The following is a 19040-nucleotide window of genomic DNA, read 5'->3' as shown; positions in this document are numbered from 1 at the left end:
CGTAGACTAATTCAGGTCAAACCGGGGGCCCTTGAAATGAAAATTGTTGAAAATCTTCTCTTATGGGGGTCCCTGGCATATATTTTCAAATGGGGGGTCCGCAGGCTAATGAGTGTCATTTTGGAGGTCCTTGACATGAAAAAGTTTGGGAACCACTGCTCTATATGTCCTGACCCGTACACAACTAAATAATACTGTTGTTCACAAACACCCAGAAGTGTCAATTTGGTCCGATTTGTACACTCTCAGAGTTACAGACCCATAAGTGTCCATTTGGTTCCATTTGTACACTGTCAGTTTCAGACAGGTACGGGTCCAAACCGACACAAATAATGCTGTTCTACAAACACCACCCTCTCATGTAATTTTTATTATTTTTCAAGTTATTTTTTCTTGCGGTATGGAAGAGTACATTTCTTTTTTTTTGTTCTTTTGGTTCATTGACACTGTAGGAAGGAACACAAAACAGAGATTGTGAGGTGCGGTACCTTTGTTCCATTATGTATTTTAAATGCCTGTTATGTCTCTTAATGCTTGTGTGTGCCTAAAGCACTTAGTATTTGTCTTTGTGTGTATAAAACTCGCAGCTATACAAATAAAACTTTCCTTTTCCTTTCACAAGGAAAGTTTTTACCATTTCATCACCAAGACCTTTCTAGAGATTTGTGCACAGACTGTGTCACATTATGCAGTGGAAAAAGTAGCCTACTAGCTACATTTCTTTACTTTATATAAAGCAATATAGAAATAATCTGTTACAGTCCGGAATTCAACTTTTAGTTGTGTAAAAGTACAAATGTATTGGCTTCAAAATGTACTTAAAGTACTAGAAGTAAAAGTAATCATTGTGCAGACGTTAAAGTTTTCAAATGCATAAATAATCTTTTGAAAATAGCAGATCTATTAAGCTCACAATGAAAATTGCCAAAATGTATATAGGGCTAAAGTGGATAATATATGTTTTGTAATAGAAATCAAAATCTACAAAATGAACTAAATAATTAAGTTTACGAATAGCCTAAATGTAGTGAAGTAAAAGTACAATATGGCTGAGATGAGATGTAATGGAGTATCTAAAAAGTACTGAAAATTGGAAATACTCAAGTAAATGTACTTAGTTACAGTTACAGACTGCGTCTGCCTGTGTCTAACTGTAGATCACATCATACTGTAGCCTATACAACTGGACTGCAGAATGACATGAAGCACATCCATCACTCCACAATCCATAACATAAGTCCAATTTATAAACCAAAAAACTGGTCATGGACGAACAAATGTGACTGAAACAAACGGAAACCCGCGTCTTGGTTTATTTATATAGTTCATTGCACACAACACAACCTTGGCTTGTCGAATTGCGACGGCGTTCTTTCGGCGAGCGACACCGTCGTAGGCTACTCTATGGACTAGTGTATAGGAGGAGAGTAGGAGACTGCCTAGCGGCTATAGCCTGTAAAGTGATGATTTAATCATCATCATATAGTAGAAATAAACATGGATGAGAGAGAGGAGGGAGAGAGTTTTGTGAATTTGAGAAGAGAGAAAAGAGATAGAAAGAGAGGGAGAACAGACGGAATGCAATAAAGCTTAAAGATGTTATAAATTAACACAAACTTACCGTTATAGGAGACACTAGGCACTGCAGGCAGTTTTACATCCAGCTTCTATCAGCCCGATTAACGCCTAAATAAACACACACGCAACAAACACCACAACACATAAATAAACATCACGCGCACATTCACATTGTACACCAGGCACACACACTGACTGACTGTCTGTTCTGCGTGTGTGAGATTGAGAGCGAGTGAAGAGCCACCGGCCTGCGCATGCGTGATCGTTCAGGTGGAAATAAAGGCTCTTCCTCTAGTATCCGCCAACCTGTCATTACACGCGCACACACACAGACACACACACGCACAAACACACAGAATGGGGAGATTATGAATATTGCATGTGATGGGAGGAAGGAGAAGAGTGAATGTTAGTTCACTGAAGTGAAGGAATATGTATGTGTGTGTGTGGTGAGGGAAGCCTCATATGACGACAATGAATTTGTGCCAAGGGAGGGGCTGGCAGCAGCTCTTATCTTGGCGCCACATACACACACACACACACACACACACACACACACACACACAGACACACACACAATAAAAGAGTATGCTGTACAGAGAAAAACAAGCTTTATTCACACTCTTCATCTATTCTCAGGCCCCCAAAACTAATCACAAGTCAAATGATTACTTAGTAAAAAATAATCACATTACCCACAATTTTTACAGTTACAATCCTGGGCTTATATCTAAAATAATACAAAAAAAATCTTTTTTTTAATATTTATTTTTTATTGAAAAAAGATTTCAAGGACGGAAAAAAAAAACAGTACAAATGCACAGAATAAAAACAAAATAAATAAAATGTTTTTTTCCCCACAAATCTCTATGATAAACAGTGGTGGAAAGTAACTAACTACATTTACTTAACTCGAGGATTTTTGTGCTTTTGTAATTTGGGGCAAAAACATTAACATCAATAAAAGTGCATAAACACAACAACATCTCTGCACTGAAGGTCCCCTGACAAATTCACTGACGAAATTGTGGCAACAAAAACATCAAATAACCCCTTTGATTAACGGCTTAATGAGACGGGACAAAAAAAACCCTGCAAAATCTTTTGTCCTACATGATTACAGCTAACTCCACACGATACAAATAGATTACAATGGAAATAAGTGTCAAAGCATGGATCAAAGTATATTTTTTTCAAGTACATTTTGGCATTTCTCGACTGAAGTCTTTTTTTTGGTAGCGTGAAGACAGAATATTTCAAAATAAGCTATTAAGAATGAATCATTCCTCACGACATGTCCTCTCACGAGACCGTAAGAGAATTTTGAACATGATACCTGGTTCATAAATTAATTTACAAAGGCTGTCTGATGATTGCAGCAGTGTTTATGAACTGCCAGCTAGGGCTCACTCTGGGCAAAACCTACGCTGTATAGTGTATCTGCGGAAGTAGCGGGATGTTCGCGGAAGTATCGCTCAAGGAAATGGCGTTGCCGTTGACGCTTTACAAATCTGTTTACATTCTCCATGAATGAAACAAGTGTTGTGATTGGTTCGAAAAATATGGTATCCGGGAGAAATACATCTGACGGATGTTCCGGCCCGACACTTCCGCCGATACAATATCTGCCTTAGGTTGTGATCAGGCTTTTCTCTTCGCAGATGAGTAAGGTTGGGACCGAGGCAAGCTAGGGCTGGTCAATGAACCGAAAAAATACCGGTAACTGTCCGGGGGGGTTCTGTCCGAGCATTTGTTTTACTTCTAAGATACTTGTATCTTTTCAAATTTGTTTTTCATTCATGTGGCATTAGGTGGAGTAGCAGTGAGGTGGCTGATGGCAGTTCAGGCTTTAAACTTCAAAGAAAGGCTTAATGCCCTTTACAGAGGATTACATGACTTCACTCCTAGCTGCACATGCACGCACACACACACACGCACAGTGTAAATTGTAACTGTGTGCATGTACAAGGCATGTTGATGTGTGGTTATACTGTACATGTATGTGCATGTGTAGACACATAACTAGTCTCTCTACACACGCATGCGCACACACACACACGCACACGCACGCACAAAGAGATGGTAGGGGTGTGTGTGTGTGTGTGTTGGGGGTAGTAGAGCACAAAGAGGGAAGAGAGAGACAGAGAAGAATAGACTGGGGCTAGTGAACTGAACGGTCATTGTCATTGCATTGGTCACTTGGCTACTGCTAGCCACAGTGGGAGGATATCTATTGTTTCTACCCTAACGCTAAACTGAGGGAACATACTGAGAAATATAGAGCTGAGGGCTCTATATTACAACCACAGCCTACTTAGAGTAGCCACAGCCTGCTAGCTACTCATGTCTGTCCATATAGTACAAAGCATATTTTGAGCATGGGAAAGTATGGGAATATATAAGAAAGCTCAAATCGACAATGCATTTTAATGAACATTGTATCTGTCTATGCTGCTGTTGTAAGGAGACAACTCTTATTTACATGTTGGCTCATATTTCCATTAGCAGCGAAAATTCCAGCCTAACGACATATTGCAATGTTTCTATCGCTAGCTTACCATCTGCTTTCATCAACACGTTAGTGAATAATTTATTCGTGTTCCCTAGCCTAGATTGTATTGTTTTCGCTCTGCTGGATACCACAGAAGTTATGAATATTATTTCTACAGCCAATCTTTGTGTTGGTCACTCAATTATAAACCATTACCTAAATGGACATTATCATATCACCTAATTCAACAGCATAATAGATGTAAAATAACCAATTATAGCCCAAAGAAAGTGGATCTGGAGATCCACTCGGGACCGGCGTGGCTCCAATGTGTATCTCCGACTTCATTCATGATTAATCTATGATGTACGATGTATTTGGGGCAAGGTTTGGGCCCAACCAGACAGAGCCACAAAGACTTCCATTGAACGTTTTAAGTTGAATAATATATTTCAAAAAGTATAAAACGTCTTTGGCCTACTGGCAGTGAAAACTTTGGCACCAGCGGTTTGTGAGAATAGTGCCGGACACACAAACCGAAATACATTACATCTCTTTGTGTAGAGTTGAGACGAAGAACCATTTAAGTCCATCATTTATTCTGACCGCTCCCCCAAAAGCCCCATCTGTCCTGAAGCCTTACCCATAATTTATAAATGATGGATAATTAGTATGGACTTAATATAAATGGTTATTCATCTCAACTCTACTATCGTTGCTGTCGGGAGAACACCAAACTGTTACTTTTCAGGAAATGGAAAAAAAGAACCTGTCTTCCAATGGAACAAATCTAGTTATTATGATTTAGTCACAAGCTCTTGTTAATATTTTCATTGGTTAAATATTTATAAAACCTATAACCTACCTAGCATCCATATTTTAGCCATTTAGGCAAAACAGATTATAAATACGGAAGACAGCCATTCTACAAGCTCATGGCACATCACGTTGCAACGTGTTATGAGCTTGTAATGGCTATTTTTGCTAATTTCATGCCGTCTGTCATACGAAAACAATCACACCCATGTGAAGTGAGGGGCGCTCCTATCATACATCATCATAAATCATCTCATTCTGGCCAATCACAATTTGCGTCCTCACTTTTCAGTCTTCACTTTTTACTTCAATGTTTAGGTTTACACAAACCCGGAAAGTGCTACTAGCGCCCCTCAAAAAGTATAAAATAGGGCATCCGTTTATTTATGGGGGGGGTTCTGTCCGACAGCAACAATATATTATTTGGTAATTTCCAGTCATTGATGTGTTAATAACAGTATGTAAATCAACCCTGAGGGTTCTTGAGGGGATTCCAAATGGAACTCTGAGAGTGTACAGATGGAACCTCAACGGGTCCATTTAGTTCCATTTGTACACTCCCAGAGAGCTATGGCGGTCCTTGAAAGAAAAAGATTTGAGAACCACTGGTGGTGTAATTTAAAGGGTTGGTGTTTTTCTGGAGAGAAGGACAGGGGGGGCTGGTCAGCTCTCCTCCAGCCAGGACAGAGAGTCCGTGCTGGGGTCGCTGAGGCGGAGGCTGGCCTCCTGCATGCTGCGCTCCAGGTGCTGGTGGCACAAGGAGCAGTGTGATGACACTGAGCTATGGAGGAGGTACAGCTGGTTGTGGAGAACCTTGACCTGCAGAGAGAGAAACAGAAGAGAGAGAGAGAGAGAGAGAGAGAGAGTTTGATTTTGCTAGCCTTAGATTCTGAGGCTGGGTGTTCCAAAGACCGTCTTTGGTCTTCTGGTCTTCTAGGGCGGCTGTGGCCCAAGAGGTAGAGCAGGTCGTCCAATGTTCTGTGGGTCGGCGGTTCGAATCCCGGCTCCTAGTGTCCACATGTCAAAGTGTCCTTATGGGCAAGACACTGAACCCTACATTGCCTCCAATGAGTCGGTCGGTGCCTCGCACAGTATAGCTTGCCACCATTGGTGTGGGAAGAGAGGACACTGGCTTGAGTGTTCGTCGCTTCACCTCCCATTGTATAGGGCTTTGAGCACTTGGAAAAGCGCTATAACAATGCAATTCATTACTGTGGTAATGCGTCTCACCTTGTTTTCTTGCAGCAGGTTCAGTTTCACGGTGAGGTCTTCTTTGGTCTTGCGGTATCGTTCTTTCTGCTTCTGGAACTCGCTCTGAGCTTGTTCCAGTTTAGGCAGCGTGTTCCCGTCACGGGGTCCCATGTTCAGCTCCTCCAGGTCACAGCGGTACGCATCGTACTCGATCCTGTACACAAGGTTAAGAAAAGGCTGCTTTTCAACCAGTGTTGATTTTGACAGCAAATCTTTATTTAGTTTTAGTCATTGTCTTTTGAATAAAACTTAATTTAGTTTTAGACCTATTTGAGTCACCTGAAATGTTTGGTCTAGTTTTAGTTGACAAAAATATTTTGGCGGGCCGTGATAGCCTCGTAATGGCTGATTTTACACTTGGTTGCATGCTGAAAATAGCCGAACTACAAACTGACGCGTTGTGAGCTATTAACGGATATTTTCAGCATGCAACCAAGCACAAAATGACTTGTCTTTTAGTTCTTTAGCACTTCTCCACTAGTCCCTCCCTAACACAAATATGTCAATATATTTAGTCTTAGTTTTAGTCATCATACCTTAGTTTTTATTTAGTTTTTGTCCCCCCTTTTTTTTTGCTCCCAGCTGGGAGCTGACCAGTATAACCACAGTCTACTACTGTTGTACTGGGAGCTGACCAGTATAACCACAGTCTACTACTGTTGTACTGGGAGCTGACCAGTATAACCACAGTCTACTACTGTTGTACTGGGAGCTGACCAGTATAACCACAGTCTTAACTACTGTTGTACTGGGAGCTGACCAGTATAACCACAGTCTACTACTGTTATCCGCCAACTCAGCGTATGAGGAGCACGGCTTGATGTCGTGCGGTAAGTACTGGGAGCTGATGGTACTGTAAGGTGTTGCGCTCCACCTTAGCAATCTCCCGCACCTTGGCTGATACCGACAATAAGCCTCTCTGACGTACTTTCTTACTACTGTTGTACTGGGAGCTGACCAGTACAACCACAGTCTTCTAATGTTGTACTGGGAGCTGACCAGTACAACCACAGTCTTCTACTGTTGTACTGGGAGCTGAAACAGTCCAGTACAACCACAGTCTTTTACCTTTGTACTGGGAGCTGACCAGTACAACCACAGTCTTCTACTGCCTGGAATTAAAATCAGATCAGTAGGACAGGAGATGAGGATGAGACGAGAGGAGAGAGACTGACCTGGCTGACTCGTATTGCTTTACGTTAACCATGGTATCTTCTATTGTCTTGTTCAGCAGAGTGTTCATGCCGGTGGTGAAGGTGTTGATGGAGGCAGCGAGACTCTCTCCGCTCTTACACAGAAACCTCTGGCTCTCTGCGTTCAGACCAAACTCTACCTGACACACACACACACACACACACACACACACACACACACACACACACACACACACACACACACACACACACACACACACACACACACACACACACACACACACACACACACACACACACACACACACACACACACACACACACACACACACACACACACAAAAACACACACACAAAAACACACACACACACACACACACACACACACACACACACACACACACACACACACACACACACACACACACACACACACACACACACACACACACACACACACACACACACACACACACACACACACACACCTTTGATTTAGTTTTAGTCATAGTCTTTTGAATAAAATACATTTTAATGGACATGATATCGGTACCACCGGGACAGGATGCCAGTGTGTCGCTGGGAACTACCCAATTCCAACCCTTGTGGCTGAATGCCAAGCAGGGAGGCACTGGGTATGACCCGGCCGGGGATTGAAGCCGACCTCCCAGTCCCAGTCTCAATGGCGGGCACGTTAGCCACTGAGCTGGTTGTTAAAGTGTAATTCACTGTTTTAAATGATCCTCAAACGTGCATTATTCTCTTTTAAGTTTGAGGACAATGAAACTACACTCATTCAACATGTCAATCAAGCTTTTTAATTGACCAACTAACTGAGATAAGCAACTCATTCACTCATCTAATCAGTACAGGTCAGTGGTGGTTTCTTTAGCTTGCATTGTATTTCAAGTTTAGCGTAAACACTTTGGCTTACCTGATGCAATAGCTTTAGCTTTGTGTGCTTACCTTTGAATAAAATTCTGAATGACTTGTTCTGGATCTCTTCTCCACTAGTCCCTCCCTATGCCATTTAGTCATAGCATAGTTTGTTCTAGTGACTAGTCTATGTATTCAATTAAAAGTCTTGATCAAATCCTACTTGATAATTCTCTGGTATTTCACATTAAACTAGAAGGAATGCAAGCACAGACTCCAGTCACAAACACAAAAAGAAAAAAAAAACCCTTATAAACAACCCTGTATATAAAAATCACACCCGTGTGAAGTGAGGGGCGCTCTTATCATCGTATATCATCATACATCATCTTATACTGGCCAATCAGAATGCCTGTTGCCACAAATTTACGTCATATTTGGCAGACATTTGACCTAATTTCTCCTTTCATCGTCGATGGCAAATATGAGACGTGCGGGGACAAGATGACGTAAACTTTCCCTTCATTGTCAATGGCATTTCATGTTTGTGTTGTGGACATTTTATGTCATATTTGGCGGACATTTGACCTAATTTCTCCTTTCAACACAAACATTAATGGCATTTAATGTTTGTGTTGTGGACATGTTGTGGGGACAAAAGCTGTATATAGGAGGGGCTAGCGCCCCTCAAAAATCTCACCTGTGTGAAGTGAGCTAGCACCCCTCAAAAAAGAAAAGAAAAAAAGCTATTATTGACAAATGATGGTTCCCTAGCGCATTAGAGGGATGTGTGTTTTCAATGATTTCTCTATCCATTCAGCTATGGCTGCCCCTCTCGGTCCTATATCCTGGTTGATAATCTATCTGTAATCATCATCATCATCATATGACTCACATGCAGTGGAGGAGTTTTGAGGCTGAGCTCTGCCAAAGTGTCTCCCAGTGCCTTGTGGGTATTGGCCATCCCGCTGATCTGACTGGCCAGCGTCTGGGCCAGCTTGGTCACGTGACAGTAGCGCTGCTGGTCATCTTTGAGGACCTCGAGGCGAGGCTGGAGGTCGAGGTCAACGGTACGAGAACCACGGCCCATCTTCTCACAGAGAACCTGCCTGGTGCACTGGGGGAGGGAGGGAGGGAGATGCATACAAAGACGGAGAGAGAGAGAGAGAGAGAGGGGGTATTTGATTGGTGGTTCTCCAAGTGGGCTCCATGGACCACTGGGGTCCTTGGGGGGTTCTAGGGGGTCGCCCCAGCTATTTAAAAAAAAGAATGCCTCAGTCATAACTGCCAGGTGCAGTGCAGAGTATGGGTTTTTATGCCGTTCAGCCAACCCATATGGGTTTTATGGGTAAGTCTCCCATTGGCCTAGAGGCAGCCAATCATGAAGAAGTGACCACTAAGGTCGTCAGTACGGTCGCTAATAGAGAAGTAGCAAATGTAGTCCAGGCGCTTTTCAAGCACCTGGCAAAACACACACACACGCACGCATGCACGCACGCACGCACCGCTCACCTTGTACTGGGTGAGGCTCCACTTGCGGACTCTCTCCAGTTTTTCGCTGGCTTTATTGTTGTTGCTGTGGACAACCACAGATCCACTTCCTGCCTCACCGGGGGTCACTGGGGGTGGAGGGGTCATAGGTCAACATATATGTGGTGGAACACATACTACACACGGCATATATGACATACATTACAAACCAAATGACATGTGCCAGATGTATCATAGGTATACTATGCAAATGCATGCAGGTGTAGCGTGTGTGTGTGTGTGTGTGTGTGTGTGTGTGTGTGTGTGTGTGTGTGTGTGTGTGTGTGTGTGTGTGTGTGCAGGTGTGCAGGTGTGTGCGCGTGTGCGTGCAGCATTTCTAATACCAGAAGTCTGTTCAGGTTTACCTTCATTCGGCTCTGTCATCATGGCGATCTCTGCATCCACCCCAGTCTGACAGGAAGTAGTCTCTCGAGACAGACTGTTGGAAAGAGGGTGTTGTTCTCCCTTTGTTGTGCAGATGGGTTCCCAGATTGGACAGGAAGTGACATCGTTGTGGCCGTTGTTACACATCATGTTTGGTTCCTGGAGGAAGTTATGAACAAACAGAGAAAGAAATATACCCGTATATTAAATATTAATACTTCAGGACAACAACGACAGTTTCAGACTGTGGTTGTACTGGTCAGCTCAGTAAGAAATGAGTTAGCAAACATTTACTGAATAAGTCAATACATAGTTTTTCTTTTGAATAAAAAGCAGGCACACGCACGCAGCCACGCACGCACACACGCACGTCAATAGGGGCCTCTTCTCATCACCGTGGGAAACGGAACTCTCGGGGGCCAATCGGAATTAGGGGCGCCTCAGATCAAAGGGTTAAGCAGGTTGTCACGGAGATGATAGCTTCCCGCTGTGATTGGTCAGGGTGGACTGATTCCGAACCCCGCTCACCCCCCTGTCAGTGTCTCAAGGTCAAGGGCCAGTGGTACACTCAAGACAGGAAATGATCACCTGACACAGATGAGCCTTAATGACTGTATCACGCACACACACGCAGTGTTATTAAAATTGCCACAGAGAGGGGTTCAGTCTAATAACATGTTGTTCAACTGGAAGTAGGGAGTGACTGAGCCGGAATCATTTTTACAACCAGTATTACTACTACTACTACTAGTACCAGTTATTACTACTACTACCAACAGTTGTCCTATTACTACTACTACTACTACTACTACTACAGTAAGACGCCCTGAGGGTGGTCACGTGCACCATCCGCCTGGGTGATGGCAGATCAACATATGGAATGAATACTGTACTGGCCATATATGGAGTGTGTCTTGAGTGTATAGGGTTTGATGAGGTCAGATCAACATATGGAATGCCAGAACAGGTCAGCTTCATATATGGAGATCTAAGGGTGGCAGCGTCTTGAGTGTACAGGGTTTGATGAGGTCAGATGAGGTCAGATAAACATATGGAATTAATTCTGTATTGGCCATATATGGAGTGTGTAAATGTGGAATGTAGAAATTACATGTAAAAGTCCAGAATTAAAAATTCAGAACAAATAGACCTTAGTCTATCCACAGTGCAATAATGAAAGCATATAACGCAATAAAACAAGGCAGGCAAAACAAAATAACTACAAAAAACAGCAACATAACTAAAAAGGTGAGTTTTCAAGTTGGATTTAAAAATCTCAAGGGTGGGGCTAGCCTTAATGTGGAATGGAAGATCATTCCATAGTGTAGGTGCAGCTACAGAGAGAGCCCGTCACCTTTGGGTTTTAGGTTTGAAGGGGGAACTGCAAGAAGTTTGAGAGTGGAAGATCTAAGTCAAATGTTTTCAAATGTATAAAAATAATGAAAATAGCCGAAATGTATATTAGGGCTGAAGTGGGTAATGTAATGTTTTTGAGTGGTGCAGCCAATGGGTGGCTGGCTGGGTGGGTGGGTGTGTCTGAGCAAGAAAACAGCATGGTTGTTTTTCACCACCTGTGCGCAACCAAACACACACGCACATATGAACTGTATATATGGTGATTTTGGGTGTACCAGTACAGTACAGTGACAGTACAGTACAGTAGAGGGTACAGTAGAGGGACCCCCACTGGAACTTCCGCCCCCCCACCCCCACACGGAGTTGCACCACTCAGTGGAGTAAAAGTACAATTTGTCTCTGAGATGTAGTGGAGTAGAAGTAAAAGTACTGAAAATTGGAAATACTCAAGTAAAGTACTTAAGTACAGTAATTAAGTAAATGTACTTACTTACTTTCCACCACTGACTACTACTACTCTGCTCTATGAAGCATGAAGCTAGCATTGTGAGAAAGAAAGCGAGCTCGAGAGGTGAATGTCAGGCCCCGGTGCCAGCTTAGTGTACACTACAGGTGAGTCACCTGTTGATGACATCACTAGCCCTGGACACACCCGGTACCAACCTAGTGGGAGACAATCACTGCTAACCGCAACAATGGATCCCTTATCAAGCGCACGAACACGTGCGCGCGCGTGTACACACACACACACACACACACACACACACACACACACACACACACACACACACACACACACACACACACACACACACACACACACACACACACACACACACACACACACACACACACACACACACACACACACACACACACACACACACACACACACACACACACACACACAGGTTGCTACAACAGAGAGCATAGATAACATTGTAACGTTGCTAGCGCTAGTCAGTGGAAACTATTGTGTCCCTCAGTCATTCAGGTTCATAACACTATAGCCGGGGAGCCACAGGCCCAAAAGCTCAACGGTTAAGGATTAACCTGTGATGTCAATCATGCCATGCCGTACTTTGTATTTGTGTTTTCTCTATTCACTTGGTCATTAGGGTCTACAGAATAAGAGGCCTGCTCTGCCGAAAACATCGCGAAAAAAAGGTTATGGCCATAGACAACCAGTATAAGCAAAATTTCCCAAATGTCATCATGCTTTAAGTAGCATGTGACAATTGTGACATGTCAAACTAGGGGTTTTCATGATTCTGAATCCATTCCAAGCATTAGTTTTGCACGAAAAACACTCCTTGGCCTAAAAACGGCCATAGCCGTCAAGGTTCAAGGCTTATTAGTGACTTATTAGTCCATGAGTTCACGTGTGTGTGTGAGAGTTAGCCTGGAGAGTTCTTCTGGGATGCATGCAAGTTCTCGTGGTGGAAGATAGCAACAAGTTGCTATAGAGACGTCCTCGCTCGTGCCAGTCCAGAGTCACAACAACAGGTGTCCGTGAAGATAGGGGTGGGGGGGTGGAGGAGCTCTCCCTCAGCACTGTCTTTTCTCTTCTGGAGGACAATGTTGCAGAGGGGGGGGGTCGAATCGGATCCCATATGCAATTCTTGATTTTGAGCGAGGGAATGTAATGGCTCATTCGTCTCTTATGTCTCTGGCCCTCAACAAACCTTGCAGGGCATTGAGTCTCTCTCAATCTTCCGGTATTGAGCGGCGAGTCCCCCCAGGATGGTGTCCACCTTTCTATTCGATCGCTCCAGTCCGAGCTCCTACTGCCCTGCTCAGGTCAATTATCATGACGGGTAACTTAGGGCAGTGCTCACTCCAATCAGCAACAGACCTGTTATCATAAAGCCAAACAGATAAACATCTTCGCTGGGCTCCTCCGATCCCAATTTCCTTGTTGAGAAGATTTTGTCAATAGCGTTTAAAGACCAGTTCGCCAATTCCATGTTTGAGTTACGAAGTGTAGAGGGGTGCTCCAGGGGAAGACAAACGAGCGGGTAGTATAGAAACACGAGGGAGGGAGAAAGAGAGAGAGAAAAGATATGTGACCGCCTCCAGTGAGAGCAAGAGAATCACAAATGTGATGATGTCAGCACAAAAGTGATGAGGTCAGCACATTTGGGCACATTTTGGCAAGTGGCTATGACTTTGAATGGATTCAGAATCATGAAAACCCCCTAGTTTGTCACAATTGTCACATGCTACTTAAAGCATGATGTTTCCGGCAGAGCAGGCCTCTCATTCTGTGGACCTTAATGACCAAATGAATAGAAAAAAAATCACACCCGTGTGAACGGAGTGGTGTAAGGTCTGTATGACGTAATGAAATCATGTCTGACGTAATGAAATCACACCCGGGTGAACAGGGTGAACATAGCAACCATGCTCATTTTTTCTGCACAAAACAGCCAGTTGTAGGAGTGGTTTACACCACTCAAAAACACAAATAAAAAGTACGGCATGACATCACAGGTCCTGTGACTCCTGTCCAATTTTGGGCCTGTGGCTCCCCGGCTACTACCGTGTGAACAGTCTCTCAAAAACACATCAACAAAGCAGCTGTCACAGACAGAGATATGGGATTAAATATGGTGTTGCTTTGCTTTAGTTGATGTTGGATTATTATTTTCTATGGTACATTTGCACACGCTATAGATGAAAATAGTGCTCTGCATTTACCCATCCTAACTATTAAAAGTAGAGATGCACGATTTAAATCGGTAGTGTATCGAAATCATTTGCAATAAAAATGCCACAGCGGTATCCAACTATCCAATCAGTCTCAAAATAATCCTGATTATCTTTCACCGATATTGATGACGCAATAATAATGTGACTGCCAACGGCTTTGTACTTGCAGAGCAGCCAGTCTGGCTGTCTCTGTCTCTTTAAGGGGGCCAGCTGTTAGTGGGGAGGGGGGCTTACCATCTACTTTCACCACCAAAATAAAAATGTAAAATGTAAAAATTCAGCAATGAGTTCAATATAAATATAATATAATGTAACGGTATATGGGTATTGGAATCGGTATCGGCCCGATATGAACCAGAGATCGGACATAATTTCAATATGGTGCATCTCTAATTACAAGCAGTGAGCGTCTTGCTCAGGGACACTTTAACACAGACTTTAGTGTCACATCACACGATGTGTGTGTATAATAGTGTGTGAAATAACTTCTGGTACAAGGTCTCTCAACATTACAGTTACAGGAACAGTTAGAATATGGAAACAAAATAGAGAAGCAGGGAACACTGAACAAAATAACAGGAAGGCACAGTCAAGTGAATTTGATGCGTAATGCGACCCCTATGTTAATATAACTGATATATTATTGATTTCAGCTGTTAAAATTCCAAACATGCAAATATGACCCACTTTAATTACTTCAGTCTATATATGTATCTTAATGGAGTATTAAAATGTTATTGCTTTTTTATATCCAATGTATTTGTATTTAGTTCATACAATTAACATAACTATAACTAAATGCATTTGAAATTAAATAAAAATGTACTTTTCAGGATTCCATTTCAGACAAAAATGTAAAGTGTAAATGTAAGTTCAAAACGTGTCGCAGTGCAACGCGTTTTGAGCTTGTAGATCAGTATTTTGCTACGACAGAAATATGCAATGTGGCCCTCTGGAGTGAGTGTGGAAATAGTGGCCCTCTCCATCGTCAAAGTTGCCCACCCCTACTTCAGTAGGTAGTAGTGGACAGTAGGAAAGCGGACAGCGAAAACAGTGTAGGAGAGACAGACAGTTGGAATTTGGAAAGCTGAGAACTAGTTCTCTTACTTCTCTACTCAGGGCGGCAGTGGCCCAGGGGTAGAGTGGCCGCTTTGGAACCGGAAGGTTCCCAGTTCGATCCCGGGCTCCCCTAGAGCTAGTTAGTGTCGAAGTGTCCTTGAGCAAGACTCTGAACCCCTAGTTGCTCCTAATGATGTGCAGGTTGGTGCCTTGCAAAGTTGCATGGTTTCCTCCGCCATCGGTATAGGCGCCATATAAATGCACCAATTACTAAAGTAGTTATTTCAGTCCAGTAGCACAATGTCTCATAACATAAGTGGTGTTCTTACTGTGGGAGCCGTGACGTCGTCCTCCTCCTCCTCGCTGGCACCTCCTCTATGCTCCTCTCTCTCCATTGATGTAGTGCTTCTACTCTCCTCTCTGCAATGAGAACAAAACAGCACATAGAATTCACATATAACATGTCCATCCTGTCTAGATACTTCCTTAATGTTAACGAAGTCCACACCCACAACACCAGAGGGAGTGCAACGAACCATGTACAACCCAGATTCGGCACAAACAAGGGACTAAATTATTTTCGCTCCTATGCCACCAAAATGTGTAACGCCCTACCAACAGTCATTAAGACATGCAAATCCCTTGACTCCTTCAAAACCGCTCTCAAAGGGCACCTACGGATGGCTGCAATTCGAAACTGGCCCGTAAAATCTGAATCACCTTTTTTCCCTCACTGTCTCATGTTTCTTTTCCCTTTTTACCTCCATTATGATGAATTCCTGTTCTGTTCTTTGTCTATATAGAAGTGTCTATTTGTACGTCTCTAAATGTTTTGATGAATTGAACATGGTGGACCCTCTTGTAAACAAGTGTAATGCTTTATTGGGTCGTCCACTCACAGTTAACAGCCTTTGTATTGAGTTTGTGCTTGAAATGTACTGTAATTCTGCAAACTGTAAATAAATATTTCAATCAATCAATCCATCCACATCTGCATGATCTGCGCACACACAAAATGAAAAGTATAATGAAATAGAAAAATATTTACGTAGCATCTCATTTCAGACTCCTTTGACTTTTAGTTCATTTTAAACTACAGGAATCAATTCAATTCAAAGGAGATGAATTGGCATGAGAAAACAGAGATTTACATTGCCAAAGCAATTGTGTAAATAAAATAAATAACAGTTGAAAATGGGGATTGTAGCCTATATACAGGTAGACTGGGTACAGCATTGTGTAAACAGAGCTATGTCACATTGTGTTATATACATACGGGTTATAAAGTTTTGGAAGCAATATTTATGTATATAATTTTGTGACGCTGCTGCTAACTATACTATAACAACCGAAGGTTTCCCTCGGGATCAGTAAAGGTCTATCTATCCATTACCTATGGATAAACAGCGACATCTCATGGCCAACAACAGTTCTAATGAGTTGAGAGGTGCGCACGCCCTTGCTGTTGAAGATCCTGACATCCTGCATTCTGTAATTATTTGTATTAACAGTAGCCGTGTGTGTCATGTGAACATTCACCTGCAGTAGCCTACAAGCTTGTATCCGGTATGGTTTATAACTTACACACACAAGAGGCAAACATTCACGTAGGCCTATAAGAATGCAGTGTACAAAGTCTTTCACTGTAACATGACAACTGGTGACCTATCAAATCCGGTGACTACAGAGTTGGGTATTGACTGAAATTTTTATTTCACACAATGGGTACATAACATTTCAATTCAAACGAAAGCACAAGTCAATACAAAAACTGTTACTTTGAGGACGAAAGCGAAAAGCACTAGACTTGTTCACATCAGGGTCCTCAAATGTGATCAAATTCTAGCTGTCCACCGATTTACAAGGGCAAGGCCATTAAATAAGCATTATGTAACGTTTTTGTAATCATAATGTGACCCAACTGTAACTAAACTAATATAGCATCTATCATCAAACTACTAACATCTATCTCTCGAGACAGACTGTTGACAAGGAAAAGAGGGCGCTGTTATAGTGTTATTCCTTTATTTTTTGCCGATGGGTTCTCAGATTGCTACTACTACACTACTACTACTTCTAACATAACTAACATCTTCTAACGTAACGCTGTTGAGCTGTTCCCGTTCACATCTTGATTCTGATCTAACTCAAAAGTTAAAACATTACAACAGTCACATAATTCTACAGGTCTCCAATGTCGATGTTCCACAGGCTGTAAAACAGTGCATTGCTGCACTATAATCGTTCAACTTTACCACTGTCGCACGTCAAGGGTTTAACCACAGTTCACACTTTTGTGAAAAAACTATTCACACTTAAATGTATAAATGAAACAGCAATTACTGAAGAGAACTGAGCTCAAACAGACTTACCTTTACGACTTTTTAACAAACTTCCTGTTTGTTTCTTTTTCTTCTGCTTTTCCTGTCCTCTAACTGCCCTCTCAGGTCAGGATAAATGTGATCAATCAGTGTGATCAGATCAGTCCAGACGTCATATCATGTTTTACAGGTGACACTTGGTTGTTGTCATAACTTTCAACAACACAACAATAGGAAATAATGGAACACTGCATCCCATAGCCCGGAGTCCTGGTCCGCCACCTAAACTGTTCCCTCCGTCCGTACATATGGTTCCTATACCTCCACCTCCACACCAGAGTGTTGTGTGCCAACTTGTTACTTGTTGATTATTTAGTGCAACCACAACCAGTAGGGGAAAGTCAAGTACAATTAATTTTGAGGTACTTTTACTTTACTGCAGTATTTCCAATTTGCAATCCACTAGGAGACATTTGCAATCTGCTTAGTACTTTGAACCCGAGTGGAATAATAAGAGAGTACACGCTTTGATCTCTCCGCAAAGCGGGTGCCTATGGGCTATATTCCAAACATTGGAACTATCCCATTGAGATAGAATGAGCACTTCCGCATTCCATTGTTACAATGGGAGTCAACGCTAGTGTCGTCACTCTCATACTATTCCACTCGGGTTTGAACAGACTTGACTTGTCACAAACACAGCATCACTGAGCTGAATGTAACGTCATACACAAGACACATGATACAGATAACAGAGATCTCTGGGCATAAAAGGGTCACAGACAGACAGATGGTTGCAGTGGGTATAGGCCTACTGTAACGGTTGGGTAGGCTATATGGGTATTGCATAATAATAACAGGGTGGGGCATGCATTCCATATTTGCATCGTTCCCAACTTGCATCAGTGTGATCTGTTTGCATTGTGTGTGTTTTTTGTATCCTGATGACTGCTTGGCACAAAACAAATTTCCGCAAGGACAAATAAAGTATCTATCTATCTATCTATCTATCTATCTATCTATCTATCTATCTATCTATCTATCTATCTTTGATGTAGGCCGGTGCCCGACAGGCACAGGTCTAGTAGTTAATATGTACACTAAAGTCCCGAAGTCCCGAACATCCGGTCCAGTCCAGGCTCAATAGCTGCGCCGCTGGAGGGCCTTTGGCCGAGCACCAGGCGGGCCTCTCCAATGCCATTCCACAGGCTGAATTGAGCCCAGCACGTCCCTGCAGTAAGGTGAATGAAGCCGTTCCTCAGTGTGACATCAGAGGACAGTTGAAGGTTCTTTCCAGCCTGAAGATTCTCAGACTGGAAAGAAATCATCAATCAATCTATTGTTGAACTGACAGCATAATGACACGCGTGTGTGTGTGTGTGTGTGTGTGTGTGTGTGTGTGTGTGTGTGTGTGTGTGTGTGTGTGTGTGTGTGTGTGTGTGTGTGTGTGTGTGTAAACAGACGCGTCTTCGACTTGTGGTTGTGTCTATGACAACTGCCTATAAACACAAA

The 19040-nt window shown here is 42.7% G+C and overlaps 2 protein-coding genes across 4 annotated transcripts in view; both read right to left on the bottom strand.

Annotated features, from left to right (window-relative positions):
- LOC306913969 (uncharacterized protein) overlaps positions 1 to 1762 on the bottom strand; it is a 33844-nt gene extending 32082 nt beyond the window's left edge. The window contains exon 1 of the mRNA XM_079490813.1: positions 1622 to 1762. The gene's annotated coding sequence lies outside the window, so the exon portion shown is untranslated. The remainder of the gene's footprint in view (positions 1 to 1621) is intronic.
- A 578-nt stretch (positions 1763 to 2340) lies between these two features.
- LOC306913992 (arfaptin-1-like) lies at positions 2341 to 17821 on the bottom strand. 3 transcript variants are annotated; one of them, XR_013788627.1, is made up of 9 exons: positions 17580 to 17821; positions 15537 to 15627; positions 10062 to 10239; positions 9679 to 9785; positions 9062 to 9283; positions 7312 to 7469; positions 6116 to 6290; positions 5441 to 5704; positions 2341 to 5381 (listed from the first exon to the last, which is right to left on the bottom strand). XR_013788627.1 is itself a non-coding variant. In XM_079490851.1 (8 exons), the coding sequence occupies exons 2-8, from the start codon at positions 15600 to 15602 to the stop codon at positions 5549 to 5551; spliced, it is 1062 nt and encodes a 353-aa protein (XP_079346977.1). In that variant the 5' UTR covers positions 15603 to 15620; positions 17576 to 17821; the 3' UTR covers positions 2341 to 5548. The 3 variants fall into 3 exon arrangements, 2 of the variants coding, with proteins under 2 accessions (XP_079346977.1, XP_079346976.1); XM_079490851.1 differs by having other exon boundaries at positions 2341 to 5704; positions 15537 to 15620; positions 17576 to 17821; XM_079490850.1 differs by having other exon boundaries at positions 2341 to 5704.
- Positions 17822 to 19040: the final 1219 nt, after the last annotated feature.

The sequence above is a fragment of the Electrona antarctica genome (assembly GCF_951216825.1).
Source record: "Electrona antarctica genome assembly, chromosome: 21".
In the NCBI taxonomy this organism is placed as follows: domain Eukaryota; kingdom Metazoa; phylum Chordata; class Actinopteri; order Myctophiformes; family Myctophidae; genus Electrona; species Electrona antarctica.
The sequence above is the reverse complement of the archived record's forward strand: the minus strand, read 5'-3'. Positions and strand labels throughout refer to the sequence as shown.

Coding starts and splice junctions, on each gene's coding strand:
- LOC306913992 (XM_079490851.1), bottom strand. CDS start 15,602: ATGGAGAGAGAGGAGCATAGAGGAGGTGCCAGCGAGGAGGAGGAGGAC. Junction 6,291..7,311: donor AAGCAATACGAGTCAGCCAG/GTCAGTCTCTCT, acceptor CCTTGTGTACAG/GATCGAGTACGATGCGTACC. Junction 5,705..6,115: donor ACCTGCTGCAAGAAAACAAG/GTGAGACGCATT, acceptor CTCTCTCTGCAG/GTCAAGGTTCTCCACAACCA.